Source organism: Xenopus laevis, chromosome 7L (genome assembly GCF_017654675.1).
Source record: "Xenopus laevis strain J_2021 chromosome 7L, Xenopus_laevis_v10.1, whole genome shotgun sequence".
Taxonomy (NCBI): domain Eukaryota; kingdom Metazoa; phylum Chordata; class Amphibia; order Anura; family Pipidae; genus Xenopus; species Xenopus laevis.
Window position 1 is genome coordinate 99,711,162 of NC_054383.1, and position 20,328 is coordinate 99,731,489.

Below are 20,328 nucleotides of genomic sequence, written 5' to 3' on the forward strand. Positions count from 1 at the left end.
TGGTTAGTACAAATCTGTTATTTATCATTCTATTTATTATACACATTTACAAATTTTACAAAAAGGCTTTGAAAAAATGAAGCAATGTCATATACCCTATGCTCACATCCAGAAAAAAGGAACTCCCCAATATCCTGAGCAACAACTATTGGTCCTTCTAGGCACTCTTGCTTAAAGGGACAGTTCAGTGTAAAAATAAAAACTGGGTAAATAGATAAGTTATGCAAAATACAAAATTTTACTAATATAGTTAGTTAGACAAAAATGTTATGTATAAAGGCTGGAGTGACTGAATTTCTAACATAACAGACTATAACTTCCTGCTTTTCAGCTCTCTAACTCTGAGTTAGTCAGCGACTTGAAGGGGGGGGCCACATGGGACATATCTGTTCAGTGAGTTTGCAATTGATCCTCAGCATTCAGCTCAGATTCAAAAGCAACAGATCTCACCCATGTCAGATCTGACCCCCCCCCCTCAAGTCTCTGATTGGTTACTGCCTGGTAGCCAGGGTAACCAGTCAGTATAAACCAAGAGAGCTGAAAAGCAGGAAGTAGTGTTCTGACTGATATGTTATACGTCAAATCACTCCAGCCTTTATACATTACATTTTTGCCTAATTAACTATATTAAAAAACATTTTTATTTTGTGCAGCCTGTCTATTTACCCAGTTTTTATTTTTATACTGAGATAATTCCTTTAAGGGGTGACGACACACAGAGCTACTAGTAGCAGCTACAGGTGTCTTCCCCCTTAACTCACATGTTTCCTTGCAATGGAACGCATAAAAAAAGTCACTGTAGGGAAACACAGGACAGAAGTTTCCATGTAACAGGGCCCTTACAGATTGCTAACCTACTCTACTCTAGGCTACTGTTTATTTAATGCAGGATCACAGATTGCCTGTCCTAAGGGTAATTAGCTGGCATGAAATACGATAATGATATAACATTATATCACATTATTGTATTGCTCTTGTTTATCTCTGCTCAAAAACCATTGTTTTTTAAACATGTCATCTACTATCTGCTGTACAAATGGGAGCCCTGCATCCCTGGCAGCCCCCCGTGGCTATAGTGTATTTATATAAATTATAGTAACAATTATGAAGCAATACAGAATTTACCATTTTTGATGCTACAACCCTTTTGTTTTAGTTTTGCTCAAGTTTTACATTAATGAAATCAAGAATGAAAAGGTTGGAAGTTGACCATACACATCATCACCCACCCAAACAGTGTATGTTCAGGAAAAATCATATCAGTTTTACTGTACTTCCATACAGTTGAGATGGCAAAGGTTTGAGATATTCTGCCTATAGTCAATCTATATTGGCTTAAATACAGGTTTGACACGTCACTCAGGAAAGGTTTCCAGAAAGTTTTCAACACATCATTCTTGGATTCCGACAAAGGTTAAAAATATCCTGTTTACAATACAACCATACAAACAGAAATACATAATCTGCGATTAAAAGGATGAAAGTGTTTTTTTTACTAAAATGCATCCTGAACAGAAAAACTCTTAATATATTGACTATGGATACTTTCCAGTTGAACTGTAAGCCAAGTTATAGCTATTAAAGTTTCGGGTTTCCTTTCTACTTCAGCTAAGGCACCCAGTGGGACTGCATTTAATCGATTGTTTCAGGAATCATATTCCTGCTTTACATATCGTTCTTATGGTAGCCAAGAGAAAGCAGCTTTGTGTGGTGTGAATTTCAGAATGTGACCTGCTATTGCAATTTAACAGAATCTGCAAACTATACAAGTTTTCATCTTACAATAAACAGTTGAGGTTTACTCTGTGGGGTCCAATGCTATAATAAGAGGGGGGAGTTGAATAGTGAGAACTTATTGTAAAGTTCAGTTTTATATTTTTTGTCAGCTCAGTGTCACCCACACTAATCATTTAACAAACCTCTAGAAGCTTTCTGTTTGTTTAGGATAGCAGCTGCAGCATTAGCTTGGTGTGACATCATTCCTGCCTGAGTCTCTCCCTGTTCACTTATAGCTCTGGGCTCAAATTACAGCAGAGAAGAGGAAAAGGAGCAAACTGAGCATGCTTATGCCCGAGGGCAAGGAGGTTTAAGCTGAAGGCAGGAAGTCTTGATACAGAAGCCCATGTGTACACAATAGAAGGAAAGAAATGCAGTGTTTCCTTTGACAGAGGACTCAGAGCAACATTACTTTGAGTGTTTACTGGTATATTTAGGTGGACCTTTCTGATGAGGCTTATTTAGTTTTTTCCTTCTCCTTTAAGCAACAGATAGTTTATATCATATAAAGTGGCATATTAAAGAATCTTATCAAACTGGTATATATATTTAAGTAAATATTGCCCTTTTACATCTCTTGCTTTGAACCACCATTTTGTGATGGTCTGTGTTTTGCCTCAGAGATCACCTGACCAGAAATACTGCAGCTCTAACTGTAACACATACTATTAAAAAAGTATATTATTATGAAAAAATTAACAAGCTGTTTTATGCAATATCTTTTTATCAGGGATGCACCGAATCCAGGACTCGGTTCAGGATTCAGCCTTTTCAGCAGGATTCTGCCTTTTTTAGTAGGGTTCGGATTCGGCCAAATCCTTCTGGGAAGTACAAAATATTTTCCCCATATGCAAATTAGGATTCTGATTCAGCCAAATCTTTTGCGAAGGATTTGGGGGTTCGGCCGAATCCAAAATAGTAGATTTGGTGAAGCCCTACTTTTTATTGAGACCTACATTGTTCGTGGGGTATAGTTTTCCTTTCAGGTTATTCATGACGGAGAGCCAGGCAAAATTAAAATCATTGTAAACAAAGAGATAAAATGTTATAGAAATCATCATTTTTATAATGTTTATGAAGCACACAATTCAGTGAATGAATATGGGGCACCTAATGCAACTCAATATAGTGATTGCGCTTCTGCCTGTGTGTTACCCGACCTTTAATGGGGGGACACACCTCATGTTAACATCATGTCCCTCAAAACATCAATATGCTGCGTAAATATCACTACTTTATTATCATTCTGGCCCAAATCCATGTTATCTTTATAAAAACAAAGACTAATCCCAGAGTTGTTAATGGGTAAAACAATTCGGCGATACACGGCAGCGAGACAATTGGGTCTGGTTACACTACATTGCGCTCACCAGGCGCAGCTATTTCTGGCTCACAAAGCATTCAGTGAATGCAGAAGTCTTGCAGGTATTTTGGCAAATACACAGTGCCCTGAGCTGTGCTTCCAGGGAAGGCTTGAGCGGCATGTGGGGTTATTGGCTGAACTCTGGCTGAACCTGCCGAGCGGATCATTTACAGTACACACAAACAATTGTGCTATGATCACCTGCCTCAGACTGACTGGCGGTTCAAATGGAGTTCGTGTCCCTGCACACCTTTTATTTCCCCCAAGCACATTGCTTCAGAGCAGCAGCACTAATCTCTATTCAGTCACGCTGGGGTGGCAGCGAAGTCCTTTCATTAGCAAATATCTACATTCAGGTTATTTTTATAGCAAGGCAAATATACACTTTGCAGACCCTGCAACACAATATTATATGCAGTTTGTGCTTCATCATTTATCGGGTTGTAACCTCTAAAAGAATGTACCGTAAAGGGACTCCATCTCTTTCAGTTTTTCATTGATTTTTGTATGCTATTTAGAGTTACTTTTGATTGATATATTTTTATTCTTTTCCTCTTGCTACACATCATTTAAAGTGAAGGAAAAAATGTTTAATATAGACCATGTCCCATTGGGCCCTAGCAGATGGCACGCTTTAGGATGCAGATAGGAGAGACCTAGCTGTTGTGTTTGCAGAAAGCTAAGCCAACTTCCATTCAAATAAAGAAATCAGAATAAAAGGACATTTTGATTTGCATAAATATTTTGGTTATGTTTAATAAAGAATAATCCTTTTCAAATAGAAGAATACCGACTGGGATGTGCTAGGGGCATAGGAGGGGTGAGCTGATGATGTACAAGGGGCGACGCGCCAATGTAAAGGGGTGGGTCATGGGGCCTATCAGGACTAAGAAGCCAAAATGGAGCAGGAACATTGGGGTAGATCAGGGGTGGAAAGAGAGGGTATTACAAGTTTACCTGCAAGTACAATGTGGGTACATTTGTAATATTTTACTTGCTGGTCCAGTGAAATACCTGCTGGCTGGCAAGGCTACTTGTGCACTATATAGAGCAGATAAAAAGAAAACAAATGGATGCATTGAATATCTTTAAACAATTGGTTCAAGGAGAGCACTTCAAAGCAATATGCTGTGAAAAAGTATTTATTCACTGACTACCATACACGACATGTTACGGGCCATTCGTGCCCTTTCTCTAGTGTCTTGAGAAAGGGCACGAATGGCCCGAAACATGTCGTGTCGCGGTGCCCTGAATGAGGATTAATGCACTTTACACTGGAAATCACAGGCAGAGTGTAAGAACATTCACTTATAGGATGCATTGAATATGTTAGATTTTGATGTTATCTTGTGCTGTAAAGCCACAGGAGTTTTAGGGATTCAGCATAGCGGACCCTAAGCATTTGGCTGATTCCAAATCCTGCAAAAAGAGCTGGGATTTGGCCACATCCCAAACTGCTAGATTCAGTTAGTCCCTAAAAAGAGAATAAAGCATTCTAGTATGGCTGGACAAAAACATCTTTGGAAAATACTGTCCAATTCAGGCACAAGCTGCAAATAGAAAATTCACAATTGCATTTGCTGCATTTTCATTAAGAGAAATTATGCACACAGCAGTTCCATGGAACCGTATATACTAGTGATGCCCTGAATTCTTTGTGAAAGATTTGACCTAATACCAAACCAAATCCTAATTTGCATATGCAAATTAGGTACCAAGGGCATAAAAAGAACCGTGCACGCAGTTTTTTTACTTCGCTGTTTGTGTGATGAAAAGTCACATGGTTTTAAGGATTCAAATTTGGCCAGGCACATGGTTTCAGCGGAATCCAAATCCTGCTGAAAGAAGTCAAACTCCAAACGAATCTTGGATTCGGTGCATTCCTACTATATACCTGATTCTAGGGTAATACCTGCCATAAGGGAAGTCGTTTTCAGGTTTTCAAGTGGCAGCCCATCACCTATTGCCGTTATAACAAACAATTTGGTGAATTTTTACATTTAGTTTTACATATATAGTACAGATATCTCATGCAAACTGCTGTAGGGTTATACATACTTCTGACAGTTCATGGATATTCCTTTGGGAAGTTCATGCTAGTTACTGTAGGGCAATACTTGCCAGGAAAATCCATATGTATGAAGGAAAGCCAAGCACACTGCAGGGTGGACAGAAATACTGTTTATACAGACATTAGTTCACCACTTTGTTACACCTACATTATGATGTATTCGAAAACTGTATTATAAACTGCAGTTAAAATAGTACACAATTTCCTGTGTTTCCAGACTGCAATTCAACAAAGTTTCATCACTGCTCTGCTTGCCAAACATGATCCATAACATCTCTTTGACTAGAGAACATTTTGACGTTTTTCAAAATCTTCTTTATAAAACTCTTCTTCTTGATTATTATATTACATGGTGTGCACAGTAAGGTTAAGCTACAAAGTAGCAGTTGGCTCGAAGAGCACAAATGGTACCATAAATATAAGCAAAATGAGATTTCATTGGTGCCAAAATATGCAATCTATTTAAGTCAAGGTTAATACATAACTTTTTTTTTTTAAAGGGTACAATCCCTATAGTGTTTGTTTAGCTATAGCTTGCAGAATGCAAGCCAACACTGGGGATTGTTTTCTGATCATGACACACTGAAATATTTCTGTAGCGTTAGCCAATTTTGAGAACCTGGGACAGTTCCAGGGACAAACATTTCCTGGGACTGAATCAAAAAAAGTGTCTGTGCATGGAAACTCAGGACATTTGGAAGTTATAAAATTGTGCCTTCTGAGCTTCACATGCAGTAAAATCCTCTCCAGAAAAATGGCTTTAATCATTTACATGTTTTGAATGATTCAATGGATTCCAAATGTTAAATCATACATTATCACATGATAATTTTTGCATTCTAATATTATGCATGCATTAACACTATATTAGAGGGCAGCATTTTCCAGTAATTTAACATGTGGAAACCATTATAAAAAGTTGGCAGAATCAAGTGTACAATTTGTTAAACCCATAAAAATTTAAAAGGGGTTCAATGGAATTAACTGGGAAAAAATGTTTTTGTGCTGAAACTTGACAATCAGGGACTGAACCTGTGGTTGAAAGAAAATCATTTTAAAGGGTAATTATCATCGTCCCGATCATCAACCTCCCTTTCCACTTTAATTTATATTTCTGAATTTTCTGTTGTATATTACATGCCGTTTTCCTCAAAAACATTTATGGAGAGCAGCTAAGGCAATGATAGAAACCTAAAGGACATTTATTATGTATGACTAAATTATCCCTGTTTTGAGCAGTATGGGTGCTTACTGTTCATACATAGATTCAGATGACACTGGGGCAAATAAATAATTTGTTAAATGTGTTAATTAGCTCCTGACTACAAGGGCAATTTCCCCGACAGCCTGGAAAGTGTTGTTACAGGTTGAACTCCTGGGAATCCTTCTGGGGTTCCCAGTTTCATCCTTAATAGATCTGCTTCAGAGTACAAAACACCAGAACACCTTGCTGTTTCCTTGAAAATGACTAAAATCATGCAGCTCAAATATATGACTCCTAATTTAATTCTACCCAGCTGTGAATCTTTTTTTTCCAGCAGGATAATACTCTGTGTAAAGTATAAAAACTATTATATAGGAGAAAAGAAAGAAAGTATCCCCGTCTTTTTGATCAGAAAAAACACACAAGAAAATATATGTTATCACTATATAATTTGATTTCAGTTAAACCATTTTTGTGATCACAATCTGTTGGCACTTTATCACCCCTATTGGTGTTTTAGTTGATTTTTAGTAATTTAACAATCAATTAATGTTAAATGAATTGTTTATGAGTTCGAAATTACAAAGCATACACAATATTTAAAAGAAAAATTAATTGAGTCCTAGTTTTATTCTATTTAATGCTATTTAATTAAGGTCAAGCACTAGCACTTTGTGGGACTACTTAACAAGGGGGGAACCAATATATATAGAATCACGGGATTAAATGGTTTAACTGAAATCAAATTATATAGTTATAACATATATTTTCTTGTGTGTTTTTTCTGATCAAAAAGACGGGTATACTTTCTTTCTTTTCTCCTATATAAAAATTCAAATACTGACAGAAGTCAGATCCCCTCCTTTTAATCAATTTTATATATCTGAAGATAGATCATTCCTTTTTTATTGGAAGTATAAAAACTAGCCATGCACCTTTGTTTTGGCCACTCACATGGGCCTACAGCAGGGGTCCCCAACCGTTTTTCAAATGTAAAAAAAAGTTGGAGAGCAGCACAAGAATGCAAAAAAGTTCCTTGGGGTGCCAATTATGGGCTGTGACTATTGGTAGCCTCTATGTGGACTGGCAGCCTACAGGCACCCCTATTTGACAAAATGTAGTGGACCACTGGCCTCCAGCATTCAGTAGGGGACTGTATCAATACACCAATGTGGTCCTTACCCCATGAGATTTTCAAGCTTTTCCAACAGATATATGGCTAATTTTCTGCCATATATTTGTTTGGCAGGGTGTTGGAAGAACCACATGAGCTGCTGACTGAAGAGGCCCTGCCCCGTGTATGGCCTCCTTAAAATTGATCAGGATTCACATGATCACAGTCAAAATTACTTTATTTAATGTGTAGATGAAATAAACTAAATAGAGATCAACCACTAACGCAAAACAAACTTTGGAAAGAACAGGAGACAGAATAGACTAGCATCCCAGAGATATTACTTCAATATTATGCTATTCCATGACCCAATGAATTAGGTCTGTTAGGGGCAATAACAGGTTCTGCACAATATCAGGAACATGGATAATGTTTTCTACAATTGGTGGAAAGACAATAACAAAACCCTGTTTTTTTAATAACATGTGTTTAGTATACTTTGTTTTATTAGCTCAATAACATTAAATGAGAATGCTTCAAACTTCAATCATGTCTAGACTGTGACTGTATAGAATATGCACACAGGGCAAAGCTACCAAAATGCTGTTTTTAAATATATATCTGTTCTGATAGATGAATGTATCTATGTCATATTTATCGACAGGATCCATCTTGCATTGCACGGTGTTTTGGTATTTTTTTTGTACAACTTGTAAAATCTACACCACTGTGTGTGTTTTTAGAGTGGGTGGGTTACAGAATGGAATTTCTCAGTGAGGCGTCAACAGAATTGTTAGACAGAGGTTTAGAGGCTGATGTTCTTGTTTGCCCTCCAGCTGGCTTACCAGCCAAGCTATAAACTAAGCACTATGAACACAACTTTATTTATTGTTCTCCTGAAGCCTATAGAAGCATTTTAAAGGATTATGGGGTTTTCCTACTGCTCTTAATATTCTTTCTGCTGTTCTGCTATGCTATTAAAATGGTTTAAAGAGCATGTAAAGAGCAAAAACCCTGTTTGTTTCAGAGAGGAATACAAATCTTCACTGTTGTGGTTCATACAGCAGCTAAGCAGAAATGTTTGGTCAAGGTGGTGTGTTATTGAACATACTTTGCAAACACTTTGTATGTTTGGGACCCACAATATTGGGCCATTCTATCAACAAGGTGCATTTCAGAACATGTTTGACTGTTAGCTTTTCGGCTCCATTTCAAGTAAACAGTAGTTCTTGGTCCATTGTTAGCAAAACAGACATATAGACAGCATTTTTTCTCATTTATGGTATTGTATTATATGCTAAATGAATGGAAGGCAGTGTCGGACTGGGACACCAGGGGCCCACCCAAAAACCTTTGAATAGGGACCCACCAATTAATCTTAGACCAGGGGCCCCCTCTCAGTAGTATTATTCCTCACTCAACCTCTATTCTCCTAGTCTCTTTTCTTTACATACTGTAATCTATTATTTCATCTATTTAGCCACTTTGTTCTTATAGAAATAGGGAATGGCTGTTAAATAAATGTCAAGCAGCATAAGGGCCCACTGACAACCTGGCCCACCAGGACTTTTCCAGGTATCCCTGTGGGCCAGTCCGACACTGATGGAAGGAGACTTTCTTTTTTTAAGCTCTGTCTGTACATATATGGAATCTATTACAATGAATGTTCTGGAAGTACAAGAGGATTATTTTGCCATCAATATGGATGTATGCTAGCTTAATAAGTATGATATATAAATGACTATCAAAGAAAAACATTAAAATATAAAAAAAACTGTTGATGATGGCCCTTAGACCCTTATAAACAAAGCTTTAATAGTAATACAGGTATGGAATCTATTATCTGGAAAATCATTATCAAGAAAGCTCCAAATTACAGAAAGTTAATTTCCTATAAAGTCTTTATTAAGCAATTCATTTCAATGTAATATTAATGATTTCCTTTTTTACTGTAATAAAAAAACAGTATCTTGTACTTGATGGTAACTAAGATACATGAATCCATATTGGTGACAAAACAACCTAATGTGTGTATTTAATGTTCAAATGATTATTTAGCAGACTTAAGGTATGGTGATCCAAATTACATAATGATCCCTTACATGGAAAACCCCAGGTCCCAAATATTCCTATAACTGTATCTTAATGAACATAAAATGATTTCCTCAGTTACAGGTATGGGACCCGTTAGCCTGGAAACCCATTATCCAGAAAGCTATGAATTACAGAAAGGCATCTCCCATAGACCCCATTATAAGCAAATAATTCTAATTTTTTAAAAATGATCCCTTTTCTCTGTAATAATAATAATAATAAAACAGTACAAACAGTTCAAAGTTTTCCATGACATTCACATTAATAAAAATATCACTGGCGTGGGAAACAAACCAACACTGTGCTTGAAATAACTCACAGCTCATCTAAATATAGTTCCACCCGCAGGATAATTTAGACTGAGAATTACAAAGAGCTATTCTCAAAACAAATGAGTGACAGGAAATGGGAATTTATAATATTTTAGAAGTCACAACTGCATTACTGAGCAAAACCAAAATTACCCACAATCTCCAAGCTATCAACCAACAAAGGGAAATAACCACAAAAAAATGCCATTAAATCCATTTTTGGAATCAAACGCCAACAAGCTCGGGAGTGGAAGAGACTAGCCTGCCCCCCGAAGCTGCATACCTTCGAATAAACACACATTTAACCACACACAAACAAAATATTAGAATCTTCTCAATTTTTTTTTATCTAAGCCACAGAGGCAGGCTCAAGCATTACAGCTTATGTAAAGTTCAAAATCATTATATGATGACACCAACCCTTTAATTGTGTCATGTGAGCCTACAAATCTGATGGTGTACTATGTATATCTAGAATCACTGCAATACAACAAGTGAATTGCTGTTTTTATGCCAATTAATTAAGACATTCACATAAGTGCGCAGAACACTACCTTATGGTCAGCTACCATACTGTAAAGAACACTCACTGAGCATTTTTATGTACAATGGAAAATAATGTGACTAGATATTGTTCTACAAGGTTGTCACTCAAATAATCAGGGGACATTAGGAGAGCTAAAGACATAACAGACAGGGTTCTTAAGTTTCTACCAACAATATGATGTTCTGTATAGCAATCTACTTCTCTACTGCAAATTATGCAACCCCCAGAACGCTACAAAATAGCCAATTACTGCCTTTATTTAGTACCCCCACGAACTTTTATATGCTTGTGTTGCTCGCCAACATTTTTTATATTTTAACGTGGCTCACAGGTTGGGGACCCCTGGTATAAGTCAGGCCAATATGTCCATAGAATCACAAGGTGCTAGAGTTTTCATTTTTACTATGAGAATGTTTAGGACTGAGCTATTCCTTCCTCCCTTTTTTTTTTTTTTTGAAAAACATGACTTTTTTATTTCAGTATTTGAAAAGTCACCTTTAATAAAAACCATCCACGTACAGGATTTCTTAGCTAAACTTTTCCTGCACTGTAGTGTGGTTTTGACTGCTGACAAATTAATGGTAATTTTAAAAATGTTCCATTTGAAGACAATTTTTTTTCTCTGCAAATGTTTATACTTTTTATACATTGCAACTAATCCCGTTCTGTTTAGCTTTACAAACGTTTTTAAAATAAATCCATTTTTTAGAAACCTGTGTGACATATTGTAAGCCCTTTGGGCACCTTATAAGTCCTTTAATAAGAAAAAAAAAAAAAAAGGCCTGGAAACGGGTTCCTTTTACAGAAAAAAAAAATGACCATGGCTTAAGAAACAGCAGCCAGAGCCAGCAGAAAGCCTTTTGGAACAGCATTAGAATTAGACTCCAAACCACACATAGTTGAAGAATGAACAAATACCCAAGAGGATTTCTTTACACCACTGCCAAAATGAGTTGAAATACTTTGTTGTCCTCTACGTCCCACCTCTCTACAGTCCACTCCAATCATTTATATAGTTTTTCTTTCTGTAAAAATACAGTATATATGTATGTGTGGCAGATATGTCTTTTTTAATAAATGTATTTATAGTGCTCCTGTGTCTATACTGGAATCAAAGACCCTATTACTGAAAATATCTATTGCTGTCCAAAAGGGATTTGCTAGGACTGGAAAAGTAATTAACAAAATTGTGTTTCTATTTGCATTTAATACAATCTCGGTAAAGAACCTTTTATATGCTAAGAAACCTTGTTATAGACATGCTACTTGGCACAGAACTTGTACACTGACAGTATTAAAGTAAATTTGCGACCACACTACCTCACTATAGTGAGGCAAAAGGTAGAGATCATTAATTCTTTACCCATACCTCCCAACATTTTGTAAACAAAAAGAGGGATACAAAAGTTTTTTTGGCCCTGCTCATTTTTCTGGACCCCCTAATTACCATGTTAATTTTACAAAATTTGGCAGGTTATAAAAGTTTGAAAGTTTTTTTCAGTTATTACAATTTTGCTAATGAAGGTGAATTGCCCTTTAAGCTGTGAGTCTAACTTTTCCCAAGGGAGCTGTTATCTGATATTAATACAATTACTGATTTGCTTAACCTGAAATTTTTACAAAAATGTCTTATCTGCTGCTGTGACTGTTCTGGGCTCTCTGCCAAAAGCCAATTAATTTTTCTGGCTGTTCAGTGCAGAGATAAACGGGACTTTCCAGTACAAACGAGGGACTGCGGGTTGAGCTGTCAAAAGAGGGACTGTCCCTCTAAAAACGGGACAGTTGGAAGGTTTGCTTTACCTATGGGTCAGGTACAGAATGAGGCCCATGACTATGATACACCAATAACACTTAAACGAGTCTGTGGTTGCTTCTAAACCAATTTCTATGTTACAAAGCCAATTCCCAGATTTATGTTAAAGGGGTCGTTCACCTTTGAGTTAAAGGAAAACTTTACCCCCCAAACAATGTAGGTCTTTATAAAAATATATCACATAAAACAGCGCATATGTAAAACCCTGCTTCTTGTAAATAAACCATTTTCATAATAATATACTTTTTTAATAGTATGTGCCATTGGGTAATCATACATAGAGCCAATTAACAGACAGAGTTCTGTTTTGCTTCAACACTTCTTCCTGTTACAGTTAGAACTGCAGTATTTCTGGTCAGGTGATTTCAGAGGCAGCACACAGACCATCATGAAATGGTGGATCAAGGCAAGAGATTTAAAAGGACTATATTTACTTAAGTATATATACACCAGTTTGATAATATTTTTTTAATATGCCACTTAATATGATATAAACTATCTGTTGCTTAAAGGGGTTGTTCACCTTCCAAACACTTTTTTCAATTCAGTTGTTTTTAGATTGTTCCCCAGAAATAAAGACTTTTTTTCAATTACTTTCCATTATTTATATTTTTCTGTTTTTTCAAAATCTAGGTTTAAAGTTGAATGTTCCTGTCTTTGGTGTTTGAGTCTGGCAGCTCAGTAATTCAGGCGCAGACTCTAAACTGTTACCATTTTGCTACATTGAGTTGATACATTTCTCAGCAGCATCTCTGCAAGTATTAGCAACTATTGTATCAATTCTAACAGCTGCCTGTAATGAAACCCAGAGATTCTGCTCAGCAGGGACAAAGATAAGAAATGTATCAACTAAATTTATCCATTTAGAACAGTTTACAGGGTCGGCGACCCCCCTCCCAGGGCTGGTTCAGAAGGTGAAAAAAGACACTTGATACTTCAATATTAGAAAAACAGTCACACATAGAAAATAGAAAGTCAGTGGAAATAGTTGTTTGAAGGTGAACCACCCCTTTAAGTATTTGTTTTGGGGGTATAGCTTTCCTTTAACGTTTAGTATGATGTAAAGTGTGATATTCTGAGACAAATTGCAATTCGTTTACATTTTTTATTATGTGTGTTTTTTTTTAGATATTTAGCTTTTTATTTTGCAGTTCGCCATTCTAGTTCAGCAATTTGGTTGCTAGGTTCCATGTTACCCTATCAACCATGCATTGATTTAAATAAGAGACTGGAATATGAGTAGGAGAGGGCCTGAATAGAAAGACGATTAATAAAAAGTAGCAATGACAATAAAAGTGTAGCCTTGCATTTGTTTTTAGATGAGGGTGTCCCCTCATTGACCCCTATTTGAAAGCTGGAAAGAGTCAGGAGGAAAAGGCAAATCATTTAAAAACTATACAAAATAATTAATGAAGACCAGTTGAAAAGTTGCTTAGAATTAGCCATTCTATAACATACTAAAAGTTGACTTAAAGGTGAACCATCCCTTGAAGGGAAAAAGTTCCCAACATTGCTATACGTTAAGGGATTCTGCTATAGGCCAACAGACCAATGATGAAAAAGGCAAACTGGCAGAAAAGCAGACAAGTATGCTGCTTCTAATTTTCAGGTTAGACCCACAGTGAATGACTGTTATAACCACTGAGATTTGTATGACTACCCCCTAATAAATGAAAACATATATGTATTACATTATAAGAAACCCTCTTTACGAACCTGTGCCCACTGAGAGTTGCAGTATCTCTGACGGCTTGAGCTGTTTCCGAGGCAAAATCCAAAGCTCCAGCAACAGGTTTGGTTACTGTTCCAACCAGACCTTTCCCAAACCCAGAAATGAAGCCGCTGACTCCCCCTTCAGTTTTGACTCCTTCAACAGTTGAGGTTATTACACTTGTAAGACCACCAATGATTCCTGTAAAAATACAAGTTTTATGAATAACTGGTGCTACTAGGCAAACAGAAAGGTCTGGACAAAGGTGGGTTGTCCATGGGATCTCTGCTAAAAAGGGGGCTCGTTTATAAACATTGGGCAAATTTGCACCTGGACAGTAAACCATAGCAACCAATCAGTAATTAGCTTTTTTTTCAGCAAGTTAGAGGTAGAACAGTGAAAGCAAATATCAGATTGGTTGCTATGGGTTATTGCCCAGGTGCAGAGTTCCAATGTTTATAAATGACGACCCAGGTCTCTAAAGGTCCCAGTCTTTAGGACTATGGGTAACTAAAGAATTATTATTATTATGTGTGTGTGTGTGTGTATTTCCTTTGGAACTAGCATCATACCATGAGCAAGCCCATGAATTCCAGCTACAAGATGCTCCCCACTGGTTGCTGCGTGATATCGAATATATTCTCGTTCAGTTTGGTGCCGGTTGTCCATAGTCTTTCCCAATCCATCAGAAAGGGTTCCTGCAAACTAAAACATAAATACAAATATATTTAAATATAATGCACATTCTGAGCTTGGATCATATGAACTTACTATGATGTAAGAGATATGAATTTGATCCACAGAATTTGACAGTGTTTTTATTTTCTTTTTGCCTCATTTTTGTGATGTAGATATTTTCATGAATCCCCACGGGTGACTCAAGAATCTAGTTATTTCAGTTTATTTATTCCAGGCAGTATAGTTTATATGGATTTAGAAATAACATGGACTCTAAAATGCTTTGAAGTACAAGCTGACAAAATGTGATTGTTTTTTTTTTAATACAGAAAAATAAATTGGAGAGGGGTACAGAAGAAAGAATAGGGGAGGGGGGGTGAGGATCAGCAACTAATATATACTTTTACATAGATATTGAATACATGTAATCAGGATCCGACAACAAGTTATTACTATATATTCTATAATGATATTGCACCAAAATAGGACTGTTTTACTTTCATCCTGCAACATGTACAGTTCACAACGGTTTGTTGATGTATATAGACACGGGATACCTTTAACTATATATACATATCAACTGGCAATTACTGTAACATGGTCCAGTCAATTTAAACATGTAAGGGTTCATTTACAGAAAATCATAAAGGGGCAAAATCTGCTTTTGTGTGCTCTGCACATTGCAGCAATGAAATCTCATTTTGCACCAATGGAATCTTCTCATTTTGCACCAATGGAATCTCCTAATTTTGCAACTATGTGCTCAAGAAGGGATGACATTTTATGTGGTGTTGCGTGTCTTTGGCAGCATGAAGTACAGCAGAAGCAGCAGGTCGGTGGCACAAAAGAGAAAATTAAAACTCACAAGCCTAGATTGCCAGGGGAAGCCATGTACTGACTTGTTTCAATATAGTACCAAACTTAAGTACAGGAAGTATGGCCTGAAACGTTTATACTTTTGCCAGACATTAAATACAGCCATCATTTGTGCCTTTCAATGGTGCATGCTATCAGTGTTGGACTGGGGGGCCCGGGGCCGCTGCCTCAGTGCCCCCCTTTGTGATTTTGTGGCAAACGGCTGGAAGTAGAGCAGGGTTCTGATCTATCTAGTCCGACCCTGCATGCTATACAGATCCCACTGGCCAAGGGCTAGACTCAAGTGTTCTGTATATTGTGCTGTTTATGGGTTATGTAATAAAAAGGCAGTTTGCAGGTGGCATTTACTGGTCATCTGTTTTAAAGCAAACACCTTGCTATGGGCTACTGCTCTTGGGCAAATTTAGTGCCTTTTATTACATATGGGGATAACATTGCAATTTTACAATCTAAAGATCTAGCCCTTGGTAAATGAAGCCTCACTACACTGTAACAGTTACTGCTTTAAGCTGACCACCCATTATTATGTACATATAAAGTAAACAATATTGCAGCTCTGAACTTTCCTATATATATTGATTCTGGTTGGAATAGATTTAAAAGATCCAAGCACTCAATCGAAACTGGGAATGCTAAGGGAACTTTTTTTAGCTGAACCACTAAGCTGTTGCATTTTAGCTGTAGTTTCCTCTTTAATAGAAAGTATTTAGCTTAGGGCAATAATGACAAAAATCAACAGCTTCTTGAAACTTCACATAAGCCAATCAATTATGCATCCCTCTGAGCATCCCACTGGGCCTGCAATTCTATGCTTCCAGCTCAGATTTCCTGCCCCTGACAACCTCCTTTCCAAATAAAACCAGTTGTGCTTCTGGACCTTCAATCCAAAAATCCCATTTACATTTCCCTGATGAATATGCTCTATGGTTGGAAAATGCTTCAACAAAACTGGTTTGGCCCCTTTGGGGGCTCATGTTCCCACACTACATGTGGTCGCTGATAAGTATATTTTCCATTCAAAACATGCAGGATGAAATAACAGTCATAAGAAAAAGTTTTGGAACCCCTCTCAGCCTTAATAATAATTTACTACACTTTCAATAAAAAAAGATAACAGTGGTATGTCTTTCATTTCCCAGGAACATCAACAGGAGTACTGGGGTGTTTTTTGAACAAAGATTTTTAGTGAAGCAGTATTCAGTTGTATGAAATTTAAACAAATGTGAAACACTGGCTGGGCAAAAATTTGGGAACCCTTGTAATTTTGCTAATTTGAATGTACATAACTGCTCAATGCTGATTACTGGCAACACCAAATTGGTCTGATTAGCTTGTTAAGTTTTGAACTTCATAGGCAGGTGTGTCCAATCATGAGAAAAGGTATTTAAGGTGGCGAATTGCAAGGAAAACAAAATTCCACACTGAGTGGAATGCAATATTATATCCTTATAATACTTCTGTTTAAGTTCTCCAAAATATCATGACAACTTTGTACAGTGGAATTCCTGAATGGACAAGCGTTTATGGTGTTTCTCATTTAACACTGATATGGTTCTTCATGCCTTTGAATATGCCCTTGATATGTTCAACACTTAAAAACCCCTTTATGAAACAGCAGACCTCTCTCTCTTTCCACTTGCCTCCAAAACTGCTTGAAAGGCTTTTGGCTGTTTCAGAATATCTCACACTACATTCACGACAATGTGGTTTCTGTCCCTGTCACTTTACTGAGACAGCATTGGCTTTGGAACTCTGTTTCTCCCCCCCCCCCCAAGACTCTCCACCTTCTTACCTTGCAGCAAATGCTTCCTTAAAGCCTACCTATTTACAAAAGTGTATCCTGATCCTTCCTATCAATTCTGCCATGGTCCAAAAAGCTTCAACGCCCACTGCAACGCTTTCATTTGTGCCCCAACTCTTAAATTGTAAGCAGTTGCGGTAAGGTGCCTATAACTTCATGTCTATATGTTTGGAATAGTTTTGTTTCTGTCTTTCATACTTTTTGTGTCCACCCAACTCTCTATGGAAGTATGAACATACTTAGAGGTTTAGTCCTGTTTAACGTATGGTTGGATTTTGGGTTGTTTTTGAGTGCCTACAGTGCAAAACATTGGCCCATGGCTGCAAAATCATTTCCACTTCTGGCTTCTTACCAGGAGATATAAAAAAAATGAGTAGTCAGTGACTTAGGGGAGTCATACACCTGAAGACCTACTTGGTAAGGTCAGGGAGGGTCAATACACAGGCAGATAAGCTGCCGACTCTGTATGAAGGGACCCAATCAGCAGCTTAAATCGGCCTGTGTATGGCCAGCTATAAGTGTGACCTGAACAGAGTCAGCACAAAAGCTTCAGTAAACAAAAGAAGAAGAGAAAACCAAATATATATTTATTAGGGATGCACCAAATCCACTATTTTGGATTCGGCCGAACCCCCGAATCCTTTGTGAAAGATTCGGCCGAACCCCCGAATCCTGCTGAAAAAGGCCGAATCCCGAACCGAATCCTGGATTCGGTGCATCCCTAATATTTATTCCTTAATACCTCCGTGCCTTTAATGCTGTAAGCAAATTTTGACAACCCAAAAAACAATCGGAACGTGCATGAAAATTCACTTAACAGAATAACCGGTGTCTAACCTCTCTTAAAACTAACAGGAATGTAATTCTGTAACAAGGTTAACATATTTAAAATACATATGTTAGTGTTAAAAGCTGAATAACATCCATAAATATTTTGTATGCTTTCAAAAAAATCGAAACGGCAAGACAATACAGTGAAACCTCAATTTTACAACACCTGATTTTACATTTTCTCGCATTTTACACAGTTTTTTTGTGGTCCCACCAATTTATAATGCATTTCAATTAGTGTTTTTCCCTGATTTTACATCAAAATGTTGTCTTGGTGTTCTCAAAAATGCCTGTTTGTCTTCGTGGATGTTATTTTAAGAGGTTAAAATACTAATCAGATGCATACTTTGCCCTGGTTCTCTGTAAATAGTCAATTTCAATACCCCTCATATAGTCATGCACAAATCACGTATTGCTTTAGGTTGTGCGTTTGACTGTCTAAATACAATCAATTAAAAATTCTTTACTGTTTCTGAAAGAAACTTTCTAAATACAATCAATTAAAAAGTCTTTACTGTTTCTGAAAGAAACAAGTTCATCTTCAATATCCGTCTCTCAGCATCTGTTTCTCTTCATTCTGTCTTAATGCAGAAGTTGGGTGTCAGATATTCTGTGACAGTTAGATCCAATATATCTTATAGGGGGGGATCCTTCTGCCTAGAAGATGTATTACAGCTCACTCTATTAAAATCAACAGACATCATGTCTCTCTACAAGCAGAATTTGTGCAAAAGGCAGTTCTTTTTTTTAGATTTTGTTTGTATGGGAATCAGTTATTTGAGTGAGCTCTAATACTATCTTCTATAAGATATATTGGATCTAACGGTCAATGAATATCTGACACCCACCTGCTGCATGAAGACAGAATGAGATGCTGAGAGAGGAATAGTGAAGATAAAGTTGATTATTTCAGAAACTATGCAGAATATGTAATCGATTACGTATATTAAATTTTAATTTTCGCGATAGTTCTCAAGTAGTGCTGCTCAGAGTCCTCTGTCAAAAGAAACACTGCATTTCTTTCCTTCTATTGTTTACACATGGGCTTCTGTATCAGACTTCCTGTTTTAAACACACACCTCCAGGGCTAGGGCTTGAGCATGCTCAGTTTGCTCCTCTCACTTCCCTCCTCCCCTCCCTGCTGTAATCTGAGCCCAGAGTTATAAGTGAACAGGGAGAGACTCTGGCAGGAAGTGGAGTCACAGCAAACAAATATGGCAGCTGCTATACTAGACAATCAGAGAGAGCTTCTAGAGCTGTTTACTCAGGTATGGTGAAGCATTCTGTAGAATAAATATATTGTTATAGCTTGCACTATTGTGGCTCATCTATTGGCAATAAACTGCTTCTCTAGCTTTCCTTCTCCTTTAACCCTTGTTAATATGACAGTAAATATTGTATTTTAATGTAGAACTTGACTCCTGTGCGTAAATACTTTGGATACTTAAGATAGGTTGCTTTAACTCATTCTCCTAATTTTACATTTTTCGAAATTGTAAACTATTTTTTCCTGGTGCCCTGAAAACGTGAAATGGGGTTCTACTGTACTATATGTTCTGAGATTCTGAGGTTATGCATATATTTTTCATCATGCAAGCAAAAGTTAATGAAGGCAACAAAGAAGCAATGCAAACATTGACATTTAAATATGTGGGTCTGAGCAATATAATTATGTATTAGCTAGCAAGAAACTCAAATTAAAATCATGTATATGAGCCTCTTAACACATCTCTGCTGCGGCAAAATGTTTCTTTTAAATATTTACAGTGTAGCTGTCAATTAATATCAAAGCGTTAATATAAGGTTAATTAGTGCAACTCCAAGATTATCTAAGGCAGTAAATAAGCATTCTAAACCAAACCTCACCTTTAAGCTCACTCCAAATGGTCTTCAGTAGGCCCCTCTTGGGGGACAGCTCCACAGTTTTAGAACCATACATCTAATGTGTATGTTTATATAGTATATACCAACTATATTGTAATTATTCAGAGGTAGTTTGCCTGCATTCCACACATCATATTCATGTCACATGAAATAATATCTGATGTGTTTCGCTTCTTTATTTATTTTGTAAGGCCCCACACATTTTCATCAAGTTGACCCAATGTGACTAAAAGCTCTAAAATGCTGGTGAAATG

At 37.0% G+C, this 20,328-nt stretch overlaps 1 protein-coding gene across 2 annotated transcripts in view; it reads right to left on the minus strand.

Moving 5' to 3' along the window:
• The window catches only part of vps13d.L (vacuolar protein sorting 13 homolog D L homeolog), a 148,841-nt gene that overhangs the window by 12,276 nt on the left and 116,237 nt on the right, over nt 1-20,328 (minus strand). For both annotated transcript variants that reach the window (XM_018226093.2, XM_018226092.2), the window contains 2 exons: nt 14,577-14,709; nt 14,010-14,205 (listed from right to left, as the gene is read on the minus strand). In XM_018226093.2, the coding sequence (XP_018081582.1) occupies nt 14,010-14,205; nt 14,577-14,709 (329 nt within the window). The remainder of the gene's footprint in view (nt 1-14,009; nt 14,206-14,576; nt 14,710-20,328) is intronic.